Raw genomic sequence first — 24,059 nt, 5'->3', positions numbered from 1 at the left:
AAAAGTAGAATTTCAAAAAATGCGCATCCCTCACTATGAGCCTAACAACTTCACAATACTTGAAAACCTTTGCAATGAGACTATGCTGTGATATTAACAAATATGACTTTTGAGCATGGCATAATAAAATGTGTCAACATTTGGAAGATCTGCATAACCAGTGAACCAATATTTTCCAAATGAACAATCATGAGCTATAAAATCTTGCTTGGGTAAAAGATCCATTCTAACTGCAAAACAGACCAAAGGGCTTTAGTATGAAAAGTATGAGTACGAAAAGTTCGCTGACATAGTTTTAAATTCTACATTGCCGCTAATCTTTAAGAAACTACTACTTGTAGAGTTTTGGTGTTGAAGAATATCTACAATTATCGGAATAGAGAATTAAAATACTTTTCCCTGTTTTGACTACGTATCTGTGTGAGGCTAGATTTTCTTGAGGTACTTCAACCAAAACAGCATCACGATGGATTAAAACGAAGAAGCAGATATGAGAAGTCGGTTATTTTTAATTAAGGTAGACATTAAAGAGATTTGCAAAAATATAAAACAATGCCACTTCTCACTAAATGTTTTTATTTTGGAAAATACAGTTATTTTTCATAAAAATACAGTATTTATGTTAACGTAATAAATTCATTATTCTTATTTTAAATGAATAAGTAAATTTTTAAATGTTGTCTTAACTTTAACATGGCAAATATATATCTAAGTATAAATAAATACATATCTAGCCCACAAACAGATGTCATTTAGAATCATCAGTAATTTTAGGAGTGCAAAAAGTTTAAGAATTGCTGAGCATAAGTGGATTATGTATTTTTTAAATCAAAATATTAAAAACAAAAGTGGTATTACATTACACATACTGTTTTTCTACTTGTTTTTTTCACAGAATGAGGTTGCATGAAGATCAATGTCAGTACACATGGAACAACCTCAATTTTTTCCAGCAAGATAATATTCCATTGTGTGGTTATTTTACACGAATCACCCCCTTATTAATGAACATGAAGTGTTTCCAATTTTAGTATACCAAATAATACTGTAAATAAACATCCTTGAAAATTCTTTCATTCAAAATATTTACTGAGGGCTCACTATGTGGCAGGTACTGTTCTAGGACCTAGAGATGTAGCGCTAAACAAAAAGCCGAAATTCCCTGTGCTCATGGAGCTTGCATTCTATTCAAAAAGTATGTCTTCATGTACTTTTGGAAGTGCAAAAAATGAATTTCTAAAAGTAGAAATAAGAAATCACTTTTTAAAATCCCTTAAAAATGTTTATAAGTAATAGCTATTGAATTTTAACAACATATTCTTCAACAGCTTTGGAAATTACAAGGTTCTCATTTGATCGGTTTACTTCCTAATATGAAACTGGCAGTTATTTTAATATATCAAATTTGGAAGTATAGTAAAGAATTTTATGAAGCAGAACTAATCTTGCTAGGCATCATTTCTTATGTGTAACTACTACCAGGATTTTCAGGTGCTGAAGATAACTATAGGCTATCTGTTACTTTTTTAAGTGTGATAATTTTGGCAATATTTATAAATATCAAAAAATTGCAGCCAATGTTAGTATTTAATTATTGAGAAATGGTTTATATGTGAGATCACTTCAGTGGGATATTATGAATTTAGAAATGATCATGATGAGAGCTAAATAGCTATATGCTTTAAAAAGTAAAATACAACATTCACCTTATTTATAACTATAAAAGATATATACTCATTTGAGTAAGAACTAGAAAATAACGAAGAAAAAGTGAATTTTGTTTAATATTGCCCCAAGATGTTATGCGACTATACAAAACAATTTCAGGCAATTACTGTTTTAATTGTTATAAAATTAGAAATCACTTTGTATATAACTAAAAATCAAACAGAATGCACATTCACATACTCTAAAATTAGAGCAGATTCAAGCTTTGATAAAGGAACACCAACAGAACATATTTCTGGTTACACTGCATGGATCAGGATTAGATAAAGCACAAGTTATACAGGATTTTGAAAATCCATAAAGCAATATTAATATGGGTTATTAATATGGGAGCTGAAGACCTTGCGTTGATTCCTCTTTGTAATGTATCGGTTTTTAAAAATGATTTTGTACTCATTTAGTTCCTTTCAAAGACTTTATCTTTCAAAGACAAAGACATGAAGCACCCTTGAAAGACGTGGATATTTTTAAAAAATCAATGAAATACATACATTGTATTTAACCTGTTTTTACATATATGCTCTTCAGTTTGTATTAATACCATATGCAGAATATTATGACATGTTTGCATTATTACACAGAACTTAGAAGGCTAGACTATAAACATATGTCAAACAATGTAAAAACAAATAAATTTCCAAGTTTACTAGTTATATAATTTAAATATAAAAATTTTAGGAAGCTAAAAACATTATAAAAAGCATTACTACCCTCATTAATTATCCTTAAAAATGTACATAATGGTTCAAATTAACAAGGACACCTACTCTAATAAGTTAAGTATGTGGAGGAACAAAGAGCTTAACACTTCTAGTTATAAAATACTAAGGATAGAAAAGGGCATCCGTTGTTATTTTCCCATTTTCTGTTTTCCTTTCCTATGTTAATACTCCTGGATATCCAATGACTACCTGGAATACAACAGAATCATGGAATGTTCCTTTATGAATACAGATTTTCAAAAAACAAATGATAATTTATTTAAAACTTCATTAAAGATTAAAAGGGTGTTGAGTTCTTAAATAAGCTATTACTTCCACAAGTATTCTACATAGTACTTAGACTTCTACAGTATCATAAAATGGAATTTTTATAGACATAGAAGTTGAATTTTTTTCTGGCTTATGCTAATTAAATAGCTCATGCTAACACTGTAGCATACACAGCATCTACCTGATCTTAAGAGTCTGAAGTGTTTTACTGTTCACTTTTTGGAGCTACCTGGAAAGCTGTAAGGCAGGGGTAGGCCAACTTTTTTGTAAAGGGCCAGAGAGTAAATATTTTAAGCTTTGCAGCAGTATACACTTCTGGTCTCTGTCACTTTTTTTTTTTAAGCAACCTTTAAAAATGTTGTAAAAACACAGCTAGCAGGCCATACCAAAAAATGGCTCATAGGCTGCAGTTTGCCAGCCCTTGAGGTAAGGCATTCCTGTATCATAAAATACCCATTTTCTAATAACTGATGACAAAACTCAGGAGGAAACTAAGTTTTTAATTTTTAAAGCAGGTCTAATATTAACATAATTGCTTATTACTAGTTACTTACAGGCAATAGTTCTAACACACTGCTGATTGCTTCATAGAAATCTTTCTAAATTCAAAGCATGTTTTCCCAAATCTTTAACAAATCTATTTTAATACACTATATGTGCACACATACACACACACCCATGATTCCCAATTACTAATTTACTTATTTTCAAAATAACTAGCCAAAAATGTGTATTTAAAAACCTGTATCAGGGCTTCCCTGGTGGCGCAGTGGTTGAGAATCTGCCTGCCAATGCAGGGGACACGGGTTCGAGCCCTGGTCTGGGAAGATCCCACATGCCACGGAGCAACTGGGCCCGTGAGCCACAATTACTGAGCCTGCGCGTCTGGAGCCTGTGCTCCGCAACAAGAGAGGCCGCGATAATGAGAGGCCCGCGCACCGCGATGAAGAGAGGCCTCCACTTGCCGCAACTAGAGAAAGCCCTCGCACAGAAACGAAAGACCCAACACAACCATAAATAAATAAATTAAAAAAAAAAAAAAAAAAGGCCTCTTTAAAAAAAAAAACAAAACAAACCTGTATCAGATGCTTCAAACTTGGATTACAAAGTACAAAAATAATACTGTTTCATGCAAAAGATTCCGTTCATTAAATAAAGCAACAAAACATTTGTAAGGAGGGAAAATGATACTGGTACAGGGAGAAGTCAAGCAAAGATTAAAAATCTATTGGATATAGTTCACAAATGGATAATTTACATGGTAATAATAGCTACGTGGCTTTCTAGTTAGTGAATATTCTGCCTAATTGTGAGATGATATATGCCATACATTAGGTGCTACCTTTAAATTAAGTAAAATACGACACACAGAAATCAATAGTGAGTATGACTTAATTCTTGATGATTCAGTGGAAACTTGATCTTTCACCTGCAAGAATAATGGAAAGAACATGGTCCTTAGGATCAAAGAGGCCTGGAATCAGATCATGACTCCACTACTGAATAGCTATGTGTATAACCTTAAGCGGAAATAGGAGAAAGTCATTTATGCAGATGCATATACTTTGATCAATTCTTCAGATTCTAAACCCTATTCAGGGTCAGTCCCTTGACCACTCAACAGATGAGGGTAGGGGCTATAAACCCAGGCCTTCCATCTAAGAGGCAGAACCATACAGTGAAAAGAGCAAATACTTCGATTCTATTCACAGTTCCATCACTTACTAGCTGGATGACCTAGTTATGAAACCTCTCTGAGCTTTAGTTTCTTTATAAAGTGGGTCTGATACCACCTACCTTTCCGGATCATTGTGAAATCAAAGGTTACATACAGAAAGTACTAAGATAAATTGTACTTGAAATATTATAATTATTATGAAATGTATCCCCTCACTCCATTTCTTAGAATACTTATTTTTCCACAAAGACACAATTTTATTAACAGTGATTAGCATTCCAAGCTAGTTCATAAAAAATCTATCCAGCCCATAATTTGGCACATTTGCAGCTACCTTCTTTCCTATTATATTCTTCACAAACCTTAAACACATTGGGTTAAAAATTAAACAGGTCTTGAAAGTGACCTAGGAAATGAACCACCATCCATTACATCATTCTATTTAAGTTATCATACAAAGCTCCCACCATTTAACTTAAAAAGCAATCTATGTCTTTTCATGAAAATATAGTGCCATGTATTTCCTAAATGTTCCACCAGAGGGACCTCTTAACTTTTTACAAATCAAAACAAGCTTTCAATCTCAAAAATGATGAATAAAAAGTTCGAGAAAAACACTGGAGAAGTAAGAAAAAGTGTTTAAGTTATTTAAATTAATTGTCACATTTATTTAAATTTCCTTTGAAGGAGAAAGTGGGAGCAATAAAATAAAAATAGACTGTAAAGAATCAAATTGAAGAAAAATTTTAAACATTTTTACTGAGGCTTATTCACTCATTTTACTCCATCAAACATTTACTAATACTGTGCTTAAAATGCACTAGAAGTTGGGAAAAAAATTAGCTTATACTGTAGGAGTGCTACATATTCTCTGGCTCATTTACTCCTGAATGCAAAAACTTAATTGTGTTGCAGGTGAAACCATAGTACAAATACATAAAAGGAACAACAGATCTCTCTCCACAAGCAGAAAGCCTATAATATATATATGGTCATCATTATTTGATACCAGCTTCGTAGTGGGGTTCTTCCATACTTATTCTAGAACTTGGGTAAAATAAAATATCAATTTTGGATAGATTGTGCTAAAATTATCATTAAAAATTAGAGATTAATTTGGCAACATATATCAAAAGCATTAACAAAAGTTCTTTGAACAAGTAATTTCATTTCCAGGACTATTTCCTAAGGAAATGATCACAAAATCAAGTACTATAATGCAAAAATTAAGGTGCTTTCGTAATACCAAAAAAACCACAAACCAGTACAATACAATCATGTAAAGAAATATTATCCAGTGATAAAAAGAAACAATTTTTAAAAACCTGAACAATGACATGGGAAAACACTAACAACTTTAAGGAAAAAAATATGTAAATATTTATAATATGACATATTTATAATATTTATAGTGATACTAATTTTGGGGGAAAAAATATAAGACTAGAGAAACATGAACCAAAATGAGTGGCTAACCTTAGGTGGTGAATTTGAAATGCAATTTTCCTTTTATTTTCTGTATGAGTTAAATCATAAGCATGGGTTAATGTTATACTGAAAAAAATAAGCATTATTAAAAACAGCACCTAAAAGCTTTTATCTAAACCTTAAAACTTAATTTTTTTGGAAAAAACCCTGTTTAATGCTTTTCTTCCTTTTAGTAGCAGTCCAAACTGCATCTTTGGTGGTAACAAGCCATACCAGATTTCACAGCATTTGAAAAGCTAAAAATGGGACTCCAAAAAGAAAAGAAAAGGTTAACACTAACAAACACACACACACACACACACCCCTAAATGTATAAGGATATTACCTACATAAAATAACTTCACTTAACTAATTAAGAAATTAATCCAAAATCTTTTGTAAAAATATACGTTAGAAATTCTACTGAATTAAAAAAAAAAAAAAAAAAAAGGGCAAAACCCAATCTGAAACATAAAATAGTCCCAGAGAAAAGATATTAAAATCTTTTAAGACCGGAATTCGTTAACATCACTTTTTTTTTTTTTAAACTCAATACCGGCAGTTCCCAACTAACTCATGCATGGGTGTATCCATTAACTCCTTTGCTGTCAGTCTTTAATCGAACTAATCTCTTGTACCCTACTGCTGCCTGGCTTAGACTCCAACTTGTCCCAACCCTGGTTCTGTGTCCTTCTTTTTACTTTATCCAATCAAATGGCTGGGGACGGGAAAGAGAGGCAGTTAATCATCCTTCCACACCAACCCGACTCTTCTTCAGCTCCAGCTTAACTACTGATCAAGCCCTATCCTGTTCCCAAGCCCTATCCCAACCAACCCTTTAGTCCTTCCTTCAAATACAATTCAGTAGATTTTAAGAGTCTTGAGGTTTGTCTGAAATGTAAATTAATCCTGCTCCAGGAATTTATGACCAGTGATAACAGATATCTGATATCTGTGCCATTACCTCTCTGAGAGATTCAACTGGGAAAAAAAAGAAGAGAAAGTAGGAGGGAATCACTGGTTGGGATCAGTTTTTCCCACTGCTAAAAGTAAAAACACTTTCAAATCATAACGAATGGCTTGCTGGCTTTGGATTCCCACATGCTATGTCCTCTTCCTGGAATATTTGATTCTCTGTTCCCTTTAGCCTACTCAATCCAATCCCTTCTTTGCCCCCACCCCCATAATCTATCTAGCAATTTTTCCATCCCTTAAGACAAAGTCCCATAATCGTAAGCCCTCCTTATTTAGACCTTTTTGGATCCTAGTCCTTTAGGTATCCAATCTATTAACTATTACGCTATCCACGAATCTGCCCGTCATCAATGTTCTCATCTAGGTCAAAACTGAAAATGAAGAAAAGAACAAGGTTGAGAGACAAATCCTGCAGCATGTTATTAGAAAACTCTCTTCAGAGTGACACTGGTTTAATTAGTTAGGAAAAACACAAAAAAAGATATAAAATTTATTGGAAGTTATTATAATCATCAGGCACTGACCTAGGTACTTTATATTCTCACACGTCTCCCAACAACCCTGACAGGCATTAATAAGAACAGTCCCACTTTCACACTGAGATACAGCTACAGAAACGTGAAGGGACTTTACCAAGACACACGGCTTCTATGAGCCAGTGCTAGAATTGGAATCAACATCAAATCTCCATCATATTATTCTGTCTCAACATCTTTTAAGTATCTACATATAAGTTATGAATTAAGTATCTACATATAAGTTATGAATTAAGTACCTACATATAAGTTATGAATTAAGTTAAAAACTGAGTCCACATTTCTCTTTTTTGACGAGCATATCATGGCAGATTGTCACTAAAACCTCGCTGAAAGCCTTAGAACTATATACTACATTGTAAATTAAAAAAAAAAAAAAGAGGGGGGTGACGTCAGCAAGATGACAGAATAGGAAGCCCCAGACCCTCCTTCCCCCATGGAGACACAAATTCAACAATACGCAGACCAGTTCCCATTGTAAGAAATCTAGAAACCGGTTAAGAGCCTCCTGCACCCCAAGCATGTGCAAAACTAGCTGCATGAAAGTAGGAAAATTCATAACACTCACTCACCGGAGCCCCTTCCCCTGGCATACCATCATAATGTGATCTGGAGAAAATTCCCAACTCCTGGCTTATCTTTGAGGAGGGAAAGAGAAGACTGGAACATACGCCCAATGTTCAGACTTTTCAGGGGCTGCCAGAGGGACTGGCTTCTGTCTTGCTTGAATCTTAGCACTAGTAGCTAAGGGCACCAGGTTGGGGGCTACCAAGAACAAAGGCAATGAACGAATACACACTCACTTGCCACTGCCCCTCCCTGCAGCTCAGTGCAGAATAAGTGGCAGAAAACCCCCAACTCCTGGTTTCTCCCCGAGGAGGGAAAGAGTTGGAACATGTGTCCAATGTTTCAGTTTCTCAGGGAGCTGCCCAAGGGACTGGTTTCTGTATCACCTGTTTCAGAGCCCTGAGATCTGACATAGTCTAGATGCCTGGGGGTTGCTGAAAATAAAAAAGAGCTGGACAGCTTCCTGCTGTCCCAGAGGACCCGCAGTATAGCAGACAGACACCAGAGGGAGCAAGAGATTACAAGCTCCTATAAAAAGAAACCTGCAAAATCTCTCTAGTTGGGAATATACACCCACAAGTCCAGAAAAGATGCATCCACAAAAAAGGTTTGAGGGGACCCCAGAATCTCTACCTGAGCTCAGTGGTAAAGGTCTTCCCCTGCATGAAGGCAGTCTGTAAAGACTGGGAGATGTGGCTGTGTTTTCAAATGGTAGATCCCAACACAAGGTAACAAGGCACACAAAGGAAACAAGGAAACACGGCCCAACTAAAAGAACAAAATAAATCTCCAGGAACTGACCCTAAAGAAACTGAGCTATGTGAATTACCTGATAAAGATCTAAAAATAACTGTCTTAAAGATGTTCAACAAGCTCAGGAAAACAATGCATAAATAAAATGAGAATATCAATAAAGAGAAAACACTAAAAAGAACCAAACAGGAATTTTGAAGCTGAAGAATACAATTACTGAATTGAAAAATTCACAAGATGGGTTCAAAAGCAGTCTTAAATCAAGCAGAACAAAGAATCAAGGAACTCAACGATAAGTCGTTTGAAATTATCCAGAAGAACAGAAAGAAAAGAGAATGAAGAAGAATGAAGAAAGGCTTAAGGGACTTATGGGACATTATCAGTTAGATCAATACATGCATTATGGAAGTCCCAGAAGGAGAGGAGTGAAAGGAGCAGAAAGCTTATTTGAAGAAATAATGACCCAAAACTCCCAAATCTGGGGAAAGAAATGGACATTCAGATTCAAGAAGTCCAACAGCTTCTTATGGGATACAGCAAGGGCAGTTCTAACAGGGAATTTCATAGTGGTAAATGCCTACATTAAAAAAGAAGAGACTCTCAAATAAACCACCCATCTTTACACCTCAAAGAACTAGAAAAAGAAGAATAAATTAAACCCAAAGTTAACAGAAGGAAATGATAAGGATTAGAGCAGAAATAAAATAGAAAAAAATCAACAAAACAAAGAGGTGGTTTTTAGAAAAGATCAGCAAAATTGACAAACCCTTAGTTAATAAAAAGAGAGAGAAGCCTCAAACAGAATCAGAAATGAAAGAGGAAGTATTAAAATTGATGTCAGAGAAATACAAAGGATCATAACAGACTACCATGGACAATTACTCACCAACAAACTGGATAACCTAGAAAAAAAACGGATACATATAACCTATCAAGACTAAATAATGAAGAAATAGAAAATCTGAACAGACCTATAACTAGTACAGAAACTGAATCAGTAATCAAAAACCTCCCAACAAAGAAAAGTCTAGGATTCAATGGTTTCACTGGAGGATGCTACTAAACATTTTAAAAAGAATTAACACTTAAGCTTCTCAAATTCTTCCAAAAAATTTTAAGAGGAGGGAACACTTCCACACTCATTTTATGAGGCCAGCATAACTCTGACACCAAAGCTGAACGAAGACACTACAAGAAAGGAAATACAGACCAATATCCCTGATGAATACAGATGCAAATCCTCAACAAAATATTAGCAAACTGAGTTCAACAGTTTTAACAACACATTAAAAGGATCAGACACCATGACCAAGTGGGATTTATTCCAAGAATGCAAGGATGGTCCAACATACAAAAGCCAATCAATGTGATACACCACATTAAAAGAATAAAAAATTAAAAATCACATGATCATTTCAATAAATACAGAAAAAGCATTTGACAAAATTCAACACCTTAAATTATTAAAAACACTTGACAGATCAGGAACAGAAGCAAATTACCTCAAAATAATAAAGGCCACGTATGAAAAGCCAATGTCTAGTATATACTCAACTGTGAAAAACTGCAAGTTTTTCCTTGGAGACTAGGAATAAGGCAAAGATGTCCACTGTTACCATTTCTACTCAGTATAGTACTAGAAGTCCTAGCTAGAGCAATTAGGTGAGAAAAGAAAACGCATACAAATTGGAAAGGAGGAAGTAAAATTATCTGTTTGCAGAAACACAATCTTATACGTAGAAGACTCTACAGACTCCACAAAAAAACCATTACAATTTAAGCAAATTCATCAAACTTGCAGGATAAAAAAATTAATATGAAAAAGAAGTTGCATTTCTATACACAAAAATGAACAATCAAAAAAGAAAATTAAGAAAATGTTCTTTACAAGAGCATCAAAAAGAATAAAATACTTAGGAATAAACATTACCAAGAATGTGAAGGACTTATACACTGAAAAATACAAAGCACTGCTTAAAGAAATTCAAGACACAAATAAATGAAAAGGCATCCTGTGTTCATGACTGGAAGACTTAATATTGTTAAAATGTCCATACTACCCAAAGCAATCTACAGATTCAATGCAATTCCCATCAAAATCTCAGTAGCACTTTTTTGAGAAACAGAAAGATCAATTCTAAAATTCATATGGAACCACAAAGGATCCTGAATAGCCAAAACAATTTTAAGCAAGAAGAACAAAGCTAGAGGCCCCATACTTCCTGACTTCAAAACATATCACAAAGGTACAGTAATCAAAACAGTACGGTACTGATGTAAAGAGAGACACATAGAACAATGGAAGAAAACAGAGAAAGTCTCAAATATATGGTCAACTGATCTTCAACAAGTGTGCTAAGAACACACAATGGGAAAAGGATAGTTTCTTCAACAAATGGTGTTGAGAAAACTGGATTTCCACATGCAAATGAATGAAACTGAAGCCTTATCTTACACTACACAAAAATCAACTCAAAATGGATTGAAGACTTAAACAAGACATGAAACTATAAAACTCTTAGAAGAAAATACAGGGGAAAAGCTTCATGATACTGGTCTTAGCAATGATTTTTTAAATATGACTTGGCAATGATTTTCTGGATATGACACCAAAAGCACAGGCAACATAAGCAAAAAGAGACAAGTGGGACTACATCAAACTAAAAAGCTTCTGCAGGGCAAAGGAAACAATCAACAGAGTAAAAAGGTGACCTGTGGAATAGGAGAAAATATTTGCAAACCAAATATCTGATAAGGGTTAACATCCAAAAGTAAATAAGGAACTCCTACAAGTCAATAACAAAAAAATCAGATAACCTGATTTAAAAAATGGGTAAGGGACCTGAATAAACATTTCTCCAAAGAAGACATACAAATGTCCAATAGGTATATGAAAAAACGTTTGACATCACTAATCATCAGAGAAATGCAAATCAAAACCACTGTGATATCACCTTACACCTGTTAGCATGGCCATTATTAAAAAACAAACCAGAACCAAAAGAAAACAAAATAAGAGTTTTCAAGGATATGCAGAAAAGGGTACCCTTGTAAATGTTGGTGGGAATGTAAAATGGTGTGGCCACTATGGAGACCAGTATGGAAGTTCATCAAATTACTAAAAATAGAACTATTATATGTTCCAGCAATCTCACTTCTGGGTATTTATCAAAAGAATTGAAAACAGGATCTAAGAGATATTTGCACTCCTATGTTCACTGCAGTATTATTCACAATAGCCAAGAAGTGGAAACACCTAAATATTCACGAGCATATCAATGGATAAATAAAATGTGGGGTATATACAGTGGAATATTATTCAGCCTTAAAAAAGGAAGGAAATCCTGTCATATAGTACAACATGGATGAACCTTGAGGGCACTGTGCTAAGAGACATTAACCAGTCACAGAAGGACAAATACTGCATGATTCCATTTTTATGAGGTATCTGCTGTAGTCAAACTCACAGAAGCAGAAAGTGGCATGGTGGTGGTCAGGGGCTGGGAGGAGGAGGAAAGGGGGAGTTGCTGTGCAATGGGTACAGAGATTCAGTAATGCAAGATGAAAAAGTTTGAGAGATCTGCTGCATAATGATGCATATATAGTTAATAATACTGTACACTTTAGGGTAGATCTCATGTTACGTGTTTTTTTACCACAAAAAGGGGGGAAATGAAGTTTGTATGGCATAACTTGTTCACAATGAATGGATGCTAACTTCTAGGGATCAGCATTTCCATCTGCAAGTACTCACATCTTTATGGAATTATCTTTATGGAACTGGATTAACATCAAGCTCCCCAATATGGTTTTCAAAATCCACTATCCCCTTTTTGGAAATCAGAGTGACACCTGTCCATCTTAACCTTCTAGTACCTTTCCTTTTATCTAGGATTTCCTAGATTACTTACAGTGGTATAGAAAATACATCTGCAAGTTCTCTTAGAACCCTGAAATAAAATTATCCCGGGGCAGAAGAACTGAAATAAATGACAATGGTTAGATGCTTACTTGCTTTCTTATATGCTACTTACTTATCTCAATTTCTCTCTCACCAATGGTGTCTGCACCCTTTCCAAACTAATGTGCATTCTCTCACAGAGAATGTTCTAAAACAAACTAAAACAGAAAATGTTGAGTAATTTTGCTTTCTCTATCTGCTCACATTACACCAAACAGCAGGCCCAAGCTTGCAACAGTACAATTAAAGTAATCAAATGCATGGTACTGTAGATATAAGTTGTGATGATTTACATGAACTTTAAGAATAGAGCTATTAAAATTCTAATTTCACTGCTTACTTTCAAATATGCAGCTGCCTCTTGGACAGAAAGTGTTCTCTGACTAGAACTGCCACATTCATGATCTCCTGGAAAGATTAGCATATTATTAATTTTGAATCAGTACTATGTTAAACAGAAGAAAACAAATATGATTAATCAAACTAGTTTTACAAATTACACAATTATAGATTATATTACCATAATCAGTAAAGAAAGAAGATAAACACTCAATTTTATTTTCGAGAAATAAATTCCAATAGGCAATATAAACAAATATTTTTATACCAACCACAACCTTTAAATGTCTTTCAGTCTAGACAGAAACATACATTCCTCTTACATTCCCAATGAAACTGTTAGCCAGGGGTAGGGACCGTGTCATGCTGATGCCTACCCACAGGTCCTGGCACGAAGAAAGCCCTCTAGAGATGCATTATTTTTCAAGGGGGGAAATTCACTGTGCTAACTCATACATCTATTAACTAAAGCTAATAATTCAAGAGTTCAAGTAGGTTTGAATTAAAATGTGCATTTTCGGAGTATTACTAAGCCTATCTTTAGCAAGGAGTATGCGTAACTTAAAAAATTATTATAACACAAGTCAACAGGGAAAGTAGAAGCTTCTACCTATAATCTGGTTTCTACAAATACGTGTACTACATACAAAAGTTTGGAAAACGACATTTTCCTTTTCTTGTTAACTATTTATAAAAGAATCCAAAGTCTTTTTTTTTTTTCAGGCTATCTGTGGTTATTAGAGATCAATTATCCTTACATTGAACTTCGATTTTAAGTTTCTCCTACTTGTTTCTTTCAAGTACTTTTTTAAAAAAATTTAACATAAAAGTACAATAATTAAAGTAAAATCCTTGGCAAATTTTTCTATCATAAAAGCAACCACGTTATCAGTTTTGTTCAAGTAGCCAGATTTTAATGGTCATGGTTGTAAAACAGGTAGAAATACCTATTAGATGAACATGTAAGTCTTCAAACTTTATAATCCATCCTCAGAGATTCTGATTCCACAGATCTACAGCAGAGGTTGGCAAACCCACTAGACCAAATCTGGCCTACCACAGGTTTTTACAAATGAAGTTTTATTGCAACACAGCCACGTTCATTCGTGTATTATCTATGGCTGCTTTCAGGCTCTAACAGCAGAAATGAGTAGTTGTGACAGAGACAGTCTAGCCCGCAAAGCCTAAAAAATCTACTATCTGGCTCCTTCACAGAAAAAAGTTTGCAGACCCCTGCTGTAGAGAAAGGAATCTACATCTTTAAAAGCACCCCAGACTATGCTGATCTAACACACTTCATACAACACTGCTATAGAGACAGCTATAGAAGCTTGTAGCAGCAACATGAGGAATTCCATATAGATTATATACTTCATTTCTGGGTGCCACAGCATACCAAATAAATGTCATCAGTTTGCAGCATATGTATATAACAGTCTGTCAGTCAATGCAAAGAAGACTTTTAGTGATATACACATAATTATTAGCCCCAAAAAACTGACCAGAATTAAGGACCCCCCCAAAAAAACAAAAACAAAGATTGGTGAGAGGATGGGGAACTGTCAGGATTCTCAGTGCTTCCATTCGACCAGAGAAGTTCCACATTCACCTACTAGGTTTCTACCAATGATCTAGTTTCTACAAAAGGATCTGCTACAAACAAAAGTTTGGAACACTACATTTTTCTTTTCTTGTAACTGTTTATACGAAGAGAATCCAAAGTCTCTTCTTTCAGATTATATGTGAAATAACTGAAAAAAGTTAAAAGGTAATAAACAGATAAGGTGCTACTACAGCTTTTATAGATGCTAAACTTCATGCCAATTCACCTATATTATTCTAATTGCAGATACGTTGCATACCTGAGAACTCTCAAAGTCTTACTAAGACCAGAATATGAGGAAAATGCGATGTTTCAGGAGAAAAAAATTCTGTAATATATTTACTTTATCCAAGGAAATGACACCTATACAATCACCAAAGGAAAATCTGCACTTTTATATTTAATCGAGGATCTTAGTTAATCCACTGCTTACCCAATTTAACTGATATATAAGCTTTCAGAATTTTGTTATTATCAATGCAATAAAAAAATGTGATGACTTTTACTATAGAGTATATATCTATATTTCATCGTATACATATGGCAGGCAGGAAAAAGGCCTTGATTAAACGTATCTATACAGATAAAAACCCACTCCATATAAGGACTAAAAACTTCTAAAGAGAAAACACCCCACAAATATAACATAACAACACTGAACTTGGGAAAAACCATTTCTACTGATACTGCATGCTATATATGCAAATTAATTTTCAAAACAATTTTAGAGACTATGAATGTTAAAACAATTACCTGCAAGCTGTGCCAATCGATCATGAAGCTTGTATAAAGTGTTCATCATAAGATTTTTCTTATTTTCCTAAATTTAAAAGAAATTATTATAAAATATCTGATTCCAGGGGGAAAAATGCACCAATTAATAATTTTTATTTGAAAAAACAGTGAATGAATTTAAAAACCATAGAAGCTACATAATCTGAAAGACAAATTCATATTTAAGCAACAGCTACCATATTTTAAAGAAACCTTAATCTAAGAATCTAAACTATCACTCTAAATATTTTACCTTCTTGAGGATGATTGGGAAACTGGCACTAAGGTTAGTGCTAGAAAAGGTCTCATATACAACAAACTCCCCCAGCCACCAAAACAATGCTCCCAATCCCCCTCTATACAATGCAAGCTCGTGTATTTTTATGAGACTGTTTTCTTCATGTTTTGTTTTAACCTGCCTCAACCACATAATAAGGGAATGAGTAGTGACACTTCAATTAAATTAACCCTCAACCCCTCCTAGGTCCCAAAGTGGCCCTGTATAAATTTAAGAACCATTAAAGTGAAACAAACATTTAACGAGCCTCTACTAGGAGTTAAGAACTGTTCTCAGCAAAGCAAGAAACCCAGGGAACAAGATGGTTCCTGTTCTCAAGGGCCAAAAACATACTAAACCGTTATATTATAGTTGCAAACAAGGTACAATGTAAATACAGAAGATGGAGGGGAGGGAAGATCCATTTATGGAAGAGGGAATATCTGAATAGGGCTTCACAGAAAGAACAGAATTGACCAGCATTCCAGGCAGAAGGAACAGCATGGGCCTGAAGGAATAAAAGCTTTGGTTATATGTCTTACATAACCAGAGCCTACTTTGACTCAGCAAACTACTAGAAAAGTAGTTTGGAATCAATGGCTAGAGAGCTCTAGATACCAAGACAAAGAGTTTGACTTCATTCTGAACACTTAGGAGAAGAAAAGTAAAACAGAACTGTGCATCAGGAATATTATTCTGACCATATGAAAGGAAACCAGAGTGGAGACTACTGCAATGTCTAAGCACCCTGACAAGTAGTCTAAAGCAATGAGACCTCAATTTAAGAGCAATCACAATTAAGAGAAACTGATATAAGCAACGGGAGAGGGTAGGTTAGGAGAGGGGGTAAGAATAGCTTATCACACTATTTGAAATAAATTCATGATTTATGAGGGGGCTATGTCTTTATTATTTCCTTTCTCCTTAGGTTTCTGACAAAGTAGGATTACTGTATGAATATGACCAGGAACAAATTCAGACAGGATAGTAAAAAAGCTGGGAAAGTAAAATTCATATGCCCAATGACATGTAATCTCATCCATTTGTTTTCACGCTATATGTTCAAGGACCGAAGAGACAAGTCTGCACACTATGGATGGCATGCTTCTATCAATGCAGCTTTAATGAGTGGTACTAGGAAGAGAAAAACTCATCGAGAAAAACTCATCAAAGTCTCCACAATCCTACCACCAGAGTCCCTGGCTTTATGTGACATGGTTGATAGAGGTAAGTGACATTCCTTCAGCTGACTACTTGCCTTCCAACCCATTTGCTTTTTACCCCCTCAACTCTATCTCAACCTGATTCAGAATCAAGCCAGTCCTTATCACATAAGCTTAAAAATCCAAACTGCAAAAATTAGACATCAAAAAGTAACCGCAGGAGTTGAAATTCAAGATTCTGAAAGCTATGCATCTGTGATAGATTAAACCACAAAATCATTTTTTAATAAATATGTTCAATATAACAAGATGAGGAGTTCCAATGATAGTGTAGGTTGTGGACTTGACATATAAAACCAAGGTAAATCTGATTAAGCTTCAGGACTAAAGTAGTTGAGAGTTTTGAAGTTTGTTTCCTTCCTTAACTGGAAAAGAGACCGATTCCCTTTTCGTTTTGCATGTCCTGATCGTGCCTATCCCCACACCCCTTTCAAAACCAAAACTAAATCCAAAAATTTGACACTGTCCTCTGTGATTACATCTTTAATGAACGTCAGAGGCCTGGGAATAAACTTCATCTTTTGATTCACATATATTAAGCCTGGACTAGGACTTCCCTGGTGGTGCAGTGGTTAAGAATCTCCCTGCCAATGCAGGGGACATGGGTTCGATCCCTGGTCTGGGAAGATCTGACATGCCATGGAGCAACTAAGCCCATGCACCACAACTACTGAGCCTACGCTCTAGAGCCCATGAGCCACAACTACTGAGCCCGCACACCACAACTACTGAAGCCCGTGCACCCTAGAGCCCGCGTGCCACAACTACTGAGCCCACGCGCTCTAGGGCTTGCGTGCTGCAACTACTGAGCCCGCATGCTGCAACTACTGAACCCGTGCGACTAGAACCCATGCTCCGCAACAAGAGAAGCCACCGCACTGCAACGAAGAGTAGCCACCACATGGCAACGAAGAGTAGCCCCTGCTCACCACAACTAGAGAAAGCCTGTGTGCAGCAACGAAGACCCAATGCAGCCAAAAAATAAATAATAAATAAATACATTAAAAACAACAACAACAAAAACACTGGACTAGACAAGTAGAAGAAATAACAAAACCTAATCATATGTAACTGGATCTCATACTGGATAACATACATGCTATTACATTCGCATACAATGCGTTTAAACACCCCAAAAGCTCAGCTATAATTTTTTCAAGAATTATTTTTCCAACGGCAACTCATTCAAAATGACCATCTATATATTACAAGGGTGTCAAGTGCCATCCAAATGATCAACTAAATTATGATCTAAATAGTTTTTATGGACATTTTATTAATGGGAACAAACCAATTTTGAGAAATAGAAAGGTTCAATAATCTTTAGCACCAATATGCTAAACTAGAAGTAAATCTGAAAAGGGTGTAAATCAAATGTTAAAGTTACTTTCTTACAAAAACTTATATTGGCTTATAGTTTCATTACAAACTTCTTCCATTCTGTCTGCTTTCCAGATTGCCTCCTGATATTCAGCTTGAAATGTGTCTACTGATCACCCTGAAAACAAGTTAAAGATCTACAAATAAATCCATATTTAAGGTAAGCTTTCAAGTAACCTTCCATTAAACAAAAATAATTTTTTAATTTGAAATAGCTACCTTCTAATTGCATGTTTTGGTAAGCTCCAGATTTTCTTTTACTAACACAAATCATTCTCTGAAGCAAAGTTCTCATTCTTGGGGGGAAAAACCAAACTGTAGGGTGACTCTACCAAATTTTCTCACATATTATCACCTTTAAATATTTCCTTCTTGTATCTCAGCCAATTTCCTCCTCAAGGATATTTTCAATTTTTGTATCAAGTCCCTGATTAAATGATACTAATGGATTTTAAACACTTAGCACAGTGCCTGGCACAGAATAAACACTTAACGTAAGTTAATTGCCATTATCTTCATTACAATTATTATTATTATTTAGAGATTAGGAACTTCAGGTTCCCCCAAGGGGAAAATTATACAGAAGAAAATAAAGTCTTGTCTTTTCAATGTTCAGTGAGTATACTGTGCAAATTTAAATTATGATGCCAGCAGCAATGTTATACTTAATATGATAAAGCAAACTTTTTTAAAAAAACAAGTATCACCACAATAGAATACTACAGAAAATAATCATTACTAACAATCTAAAGTAACATTCTATGGATCTGGTTACACATTATTACATATCGTTTAGTACAACAAATAATGTTTTCCGTACAGGTCTGTATTACTGTCAGTTCCTATAATAAAAAAAAAAAAAATTAACAACTAATTGTGCGTTATAATATAAACTCAAATATCATAATCTTTGGAGTGCCTATAATGATGAATGGTAAGTGAAAAATATTTTCATGTGAGTAAAACTTAGGTTAAAATTAATATTATAAATCCTTTAAAAATAAAAGGAGTCATAAATAAGTTGCATAAGACTCTAAATCCTTTGCCTTCCTAACAGCTGAAAAGGCATGCCAATGAGCAAAAAATTGAAAGAGAACAAAAGGAGGGCAAAAAAGACAAAAGCTGCTAGGGTACCCAACAATTAAGGAAACAGGCATACTTTTAAGGGTAAGACCAGATCCCCAGATGACATGCCACTGCCATTTTACTTGGCAGTGGCTTTTACCTCAAAGTGATATACAGGTCAGCTCTTAGGTGGAAATCGGTGTCAGATTTAATTATACTGTGGTCAAGGAATACTCAAAAATAAGAAAATCTCTTGCCTTTAAAATTACTACTTTTTAGGTGATAGTCATCCTACTACCTTTATCACATAAAACATGAGACAAAGTATCAGTATTAAGATTTTTTACTTACTTTTATTTTTCCAAATGTTTCATCAAAGGGGTTTTCTACTATCAAGGAAAGAAAAAGAGAGAACTATTAGCATCATTTAAGAATGAGAATTAGAATCCCCCTAAACAAGCCCTCGGAAATGCCAACATGTACTATGCTAAAACTGAATGTAAACATGCAAACAATATATAAACAAACTGATGATAATAAAGGTTGGGGAACTAATTTTTCAGACTTACTATATTTACCATTCTCACTATGATTTTGTGGTTTGCTCTATAATACTTAGAGTGACTTGGTTCAAGTCCTAGCTCCACTACTTACTAGCAACGTGACCTTGAACTACTATCTACTTAGCCACTCTAAGTTGTAGTTTCCTCTTCTGTAGTGGAAGGATGTAATGATGATACCTACCTTATACAGTTGTGAGGATTAAATGAGATAAACCATATAAAATGCTTGGCATAGTGTCAAACACTTAATATATGTTACCTATTATCGTTACTATTAATGACTATCATTTCTTCACCTTAACTTGGTTTCTCTTCAAAATATAGACTAAAGGCAGTTACTACTTGAGGAAATCTATAAGATGCTTTAAAACTGAATAATTCATTTAGAATTCTTACTTCCAATGATTAAAAAACAGAACTTCCTAGTCCTTGCTAACATCCGGAAAAGTGGCAAGAAACAAATATACACATCAAAGTAGCTAAGAATAAAGTCTCAGTATTAAACAACTTCTTACTTCTAATAAATATTATAAAGAAAGGATTTACCACTTTCCATCCAACCTCCATACACCCACCCTCCCCCAAAAGATACAAACAAGTTCATGGCTGATTATGTAGCATCTCTCTGGTTATTACTTAGAATCTCCTCCTTTTCCTCTATTTTAAAATTGCATGCAAAAATATTCAAAGCTTTCAGATACCTGGATCTCTATAAGCCAGGTCACAACTAAGACTAACTGAGCCTACAAAGTAGTTCACACTGACCAGGTTTCCTTTCTGAGGTGCTTTTCTATTTTTATTTGAGAAAACAGGAAGTCCCATAGGAACCAGGAACTGCCTGATTCTAAGAAAGTTCATGTGTGAGACCAGTTTAAGTTAAAAGGTACAATAAAAAAACAAGGCAAAAATGTATTCTGCTATCATCTAAAGGGATTTGGTAATGAATTTTCAGACATCAGTTTTCTATAAAGCAATAGGGTTTTCATGCTGAGAAAGAAAAAATTTTGAAAAACAGAAGATCAAAAGTACTCAGTAAGGGACTAGGAAGAGGAATATAGCTTAAAGATTAAATAAAATGTTAAGAATCAGAACATGCTTAGACTAAAAAGATACTTTTTAATAACACTAATTTTAATTAATGTAAAATTTGAACAATTTAAAATAAAGCCATATTTAGTTCAATATACTACCAAAAATGCTTTTGTCAATCTACTTAAAATAAACTGGTCAAACAATACTAAACAATGAGTATTTTATTTGCCCTCTATAAGAGTAATTCTAAAAAATATTAAAACATGCAATCCTAAAAACAGGTTTTAATATCTATGAAGAAAGGCCATGAGAGGACCATTTTTTGACTGCTTACAAATTTGTTTCTGTCAAAATTATTAAATGGAAAACTAGCTCTTCAAGTATCTCTATGAAAGTATTACTGTAGATTGTGGACGCTCTGCCACTAGGCTGCTCTACTATGAGTTTCTCATGACAAGGGATCACGTGTATTCATGTTTGTATGCTTGGAGCCAAGCATAGTACTGAACATACAGTCAGTGCTTGAAAAGTACTATTTGAGCTGTCTAGGCTAAATCTGCCCTTCTTTACTCTACTCTATGTGTTAACACTGAAGCAAAAGTGTTAAACTCTGCAGGAAGCTGGAGAAGGGTATGTTCTGAGTAACTGGGAAGGGAGAGGAATAGGATAACAAAGAGAAAGCCAAAGAGCAGAACAGTAATTCTGTTGAAAAACACTGCTCTGCCATTTGTATCTTTCTAAGTTTCTGCCTCTTGTCTAATAGGCTTAGATACCCGAGAGTGTACCATATCTGAAAGCCAACAATATACATACCTACTGATAAAAAAATGTTCCCCAACTTCCTGTGACAACTGTCACCTATTAAATTAACAGATGGACCTATTAAATTAACAAAAGTAAATGTAGTCTTGAGGTTAAGTTTAGAAAGGAAACTCCATCTAAAAACAGCAATTTTAGCAAACCAAAAGCATTTTTATGCATCTAACTTTTATTCCCCTAAATCATTTCAGTATTTCTAAAACTACATCAGTACTTTTTATCTCATCCACATTACCTACAATTTTTAATGGATACAACAAATATTGTTACCCCTAGTGAAAACATTCCTCTCTCCCCCTGCTAACTAGGCAATTGTAGAGAAGAAACCATATTCCAAAAGCAATCTACAGCAAATGCCACCTCATTTTTTAGCCTCTTTTCTAGGGATGGAAACTGAGAGTAAATTACAGTTCTTATCTCTTATCCTAAAGCAATGATAATGCCAAGTTGGTATTTCAAACTTATTGTCCTCCTATATCCCCTACACCCCGAACAGCTTCTCATTACTGCTTTTTCTCAAATTCTCTTGGTGTGGCCATTTCTCCTTCATTTTTCTTGTTCAGATTATTTCAAACCTCAAATATACCAAACTTTTTTTTTATAAATGTCCTTAAATTTTGACTTCTCTTCTTCGGACTATCCTAATAAGTGTAAAAATCAAAGTCCTAAAAATATTTCTTTAATTATACTACTAGACCCCTCAAAATGGTCCAATGATTTCTCATCACATTTTGCTTCAAGGAACTAATTCTAATCTTGTGATACTTTCCTACTTACTTTCAAGACACATTGTTTCCTCTCCTTCTCTAAGCCTCTTTCTCTCACATAAATTGCAAAAAAATGTTACTAGTTTTACTGATCCTTTCTATCAAGTGTAAACTTTTTTCCATTCTCTTAGGCTGAGATCAAATTGTCAACCATTATGAATTCCCAGATAAAAAGGAAAAAAATGAAGTATATTATAAATGTATGTACATTGTTTTTTTAGACATAAGGCTATTTGCACGCTTAATGGACAGTATAGTGTAAGCATAACTTTTACAGGCACTGGGAAACCAAAAAACTCTTGTGACCCCCTTTATTGCAATATTCACTTTATTACAGTGTCAGGAACCAAACCCGTAATATCTCTGAGGTATGCCTGTATTCGCAAAGTATATGTTTAATGTTGACCAAATGAACTGATGTCCTCCTCAGGAAGGCCCCATTTTGGTCACTCAGTGGCAATAAAGGGAAGAAAAGTCTGTGGTGACCAAAGTTCTTTTACAACTCAGAAAGAAAGATAAAGTTTATTCATTTAATAAGTATTTATTGAATAGTTGGTGCTAAGCACTGGAAATGTGGCTGTGAATAAAATAAATGATATCTCTGCCCTCAAGGAGCTTATATTGTAGAGGGGTTAGAAAAGACAATGAGCAAATACACTTTTAAAATATATAGTATGTCAAATGGTTCTAAATGCTTTGGAAATAAAACAGCAGGAATGGTGCTAGACATGTGGGGGAACTTCTATACTGTTTTCCATAGTGACTGTACCAATTTACATTCCCACCAACAGTGTACCAGGGTTCCCTTTTCTCCCCTTTTCTCAGATTGCATTTGAATAGAAACCTGAGAGAGCTGAGGGAACAAGCCGTGGACTGGGAAGGAAGAGATTTACAGACAGAAAGAACAGGAAGTGTATGGGCTGTGAAGTGGCAGCATGCTTGCCATACTACTGGAAATAGAGCAGTGTGGATGAGAGGGCAAGTAGCAAGAAATGAAGTCAAACCGGTAAAATTATTTAAGGGAGTTGGTAGGTAAGATAATGTAGAACCTTGAAGACTTTTTATATATTACTCTGAGCAAGAAACCTCAGAGAACTGGAAACATGTTATCCGGCTTATGCTTTAAAAGAAAGACACATGTAATAAGTGACAGGCCACTCTCTGGATTAAGTTTAAGAGTCCTAAACATTTAGATAATGAATGATCTGCTATTCATGAACCAGGAAAACTGAGGAAATAGTACATTCAGGGTACTTTCCTCCTGCTTTCTCTACATCAGCACAGCCAACTGCAGACAGCCTCAACATTTTTCTGTTCTGAATACTTGAAACTACTATTACCAGTCATATAAAAATATTCTGTCAGAAAGAACTGAATAGACATTTTTTCTAAAGAAGATATACCTGGCCAACAGGTACTTGAAAAGGTGCTCAACATCACTAATCATTAGGGAATTGGAAATCAAAACCACAGTGAATTATCACCTCATACTTGTTAAAATGGCTATCCTCAAAAAGATGAGATAACAAGTTTGGTGAGGGTGGGGAGAAAAGGGAACCC

At 34.7% G+C, this 24,059-nt stretch overlaps 1 protein-coding gene across 2 annotated transcripts in view; it reads right to left on the bottom strand.

Annotated features, from left to right (window-relative positions):
* The window catches only part of LEMD3 (LEM domain containing 3), a 65,940-nt gene that overhangs the window by 14,442 nt on the left and 27,439 nt on the right, over window positions 1-24,059 (bottom strand). Inside the window, exons 2-4 of one of the 2 annotated variants that reach the window (XM_068561381.1) lie at window positions 19,670-19,707; window positions 15,353-15,419; window positions 12,998-13,065 (exon numbers count right to left, since the gene is read on the bottom strand). In XM_068561381.1, the coding sequence (XP_068417482.1) occupies window positions 12,998-13,065; window positions 15,353-15,419; window positions 19,670-19,707 (173 nt within the window). The remainder of the gene's footprint in view (window positions 1-12,997; window positions 13,066-15,352; window positions 15,420-19,669; window positions 19,708-24,059) is intronic. The other variant, XM_068561382.1, reaches the window with a different exon arrangement.

This window comes from Eschrichtius robustus, chromosome 13 (assembly GCF_028021215.1).
Source record: "Eschrichtius robustus isolate mEscRob2 chromosome 13, mEscRob2.pri, whole genome shotgun sequence".
NCBI lineage: Eukaryota > Metazoa > Chordata > Mammalia > Artiodactyla > Eschrichtiidae > Eschrichtius > Eschrichtius robustus.
This window is presented reverse-complemented; position numbering and strand designations above follow the sequence as displayed.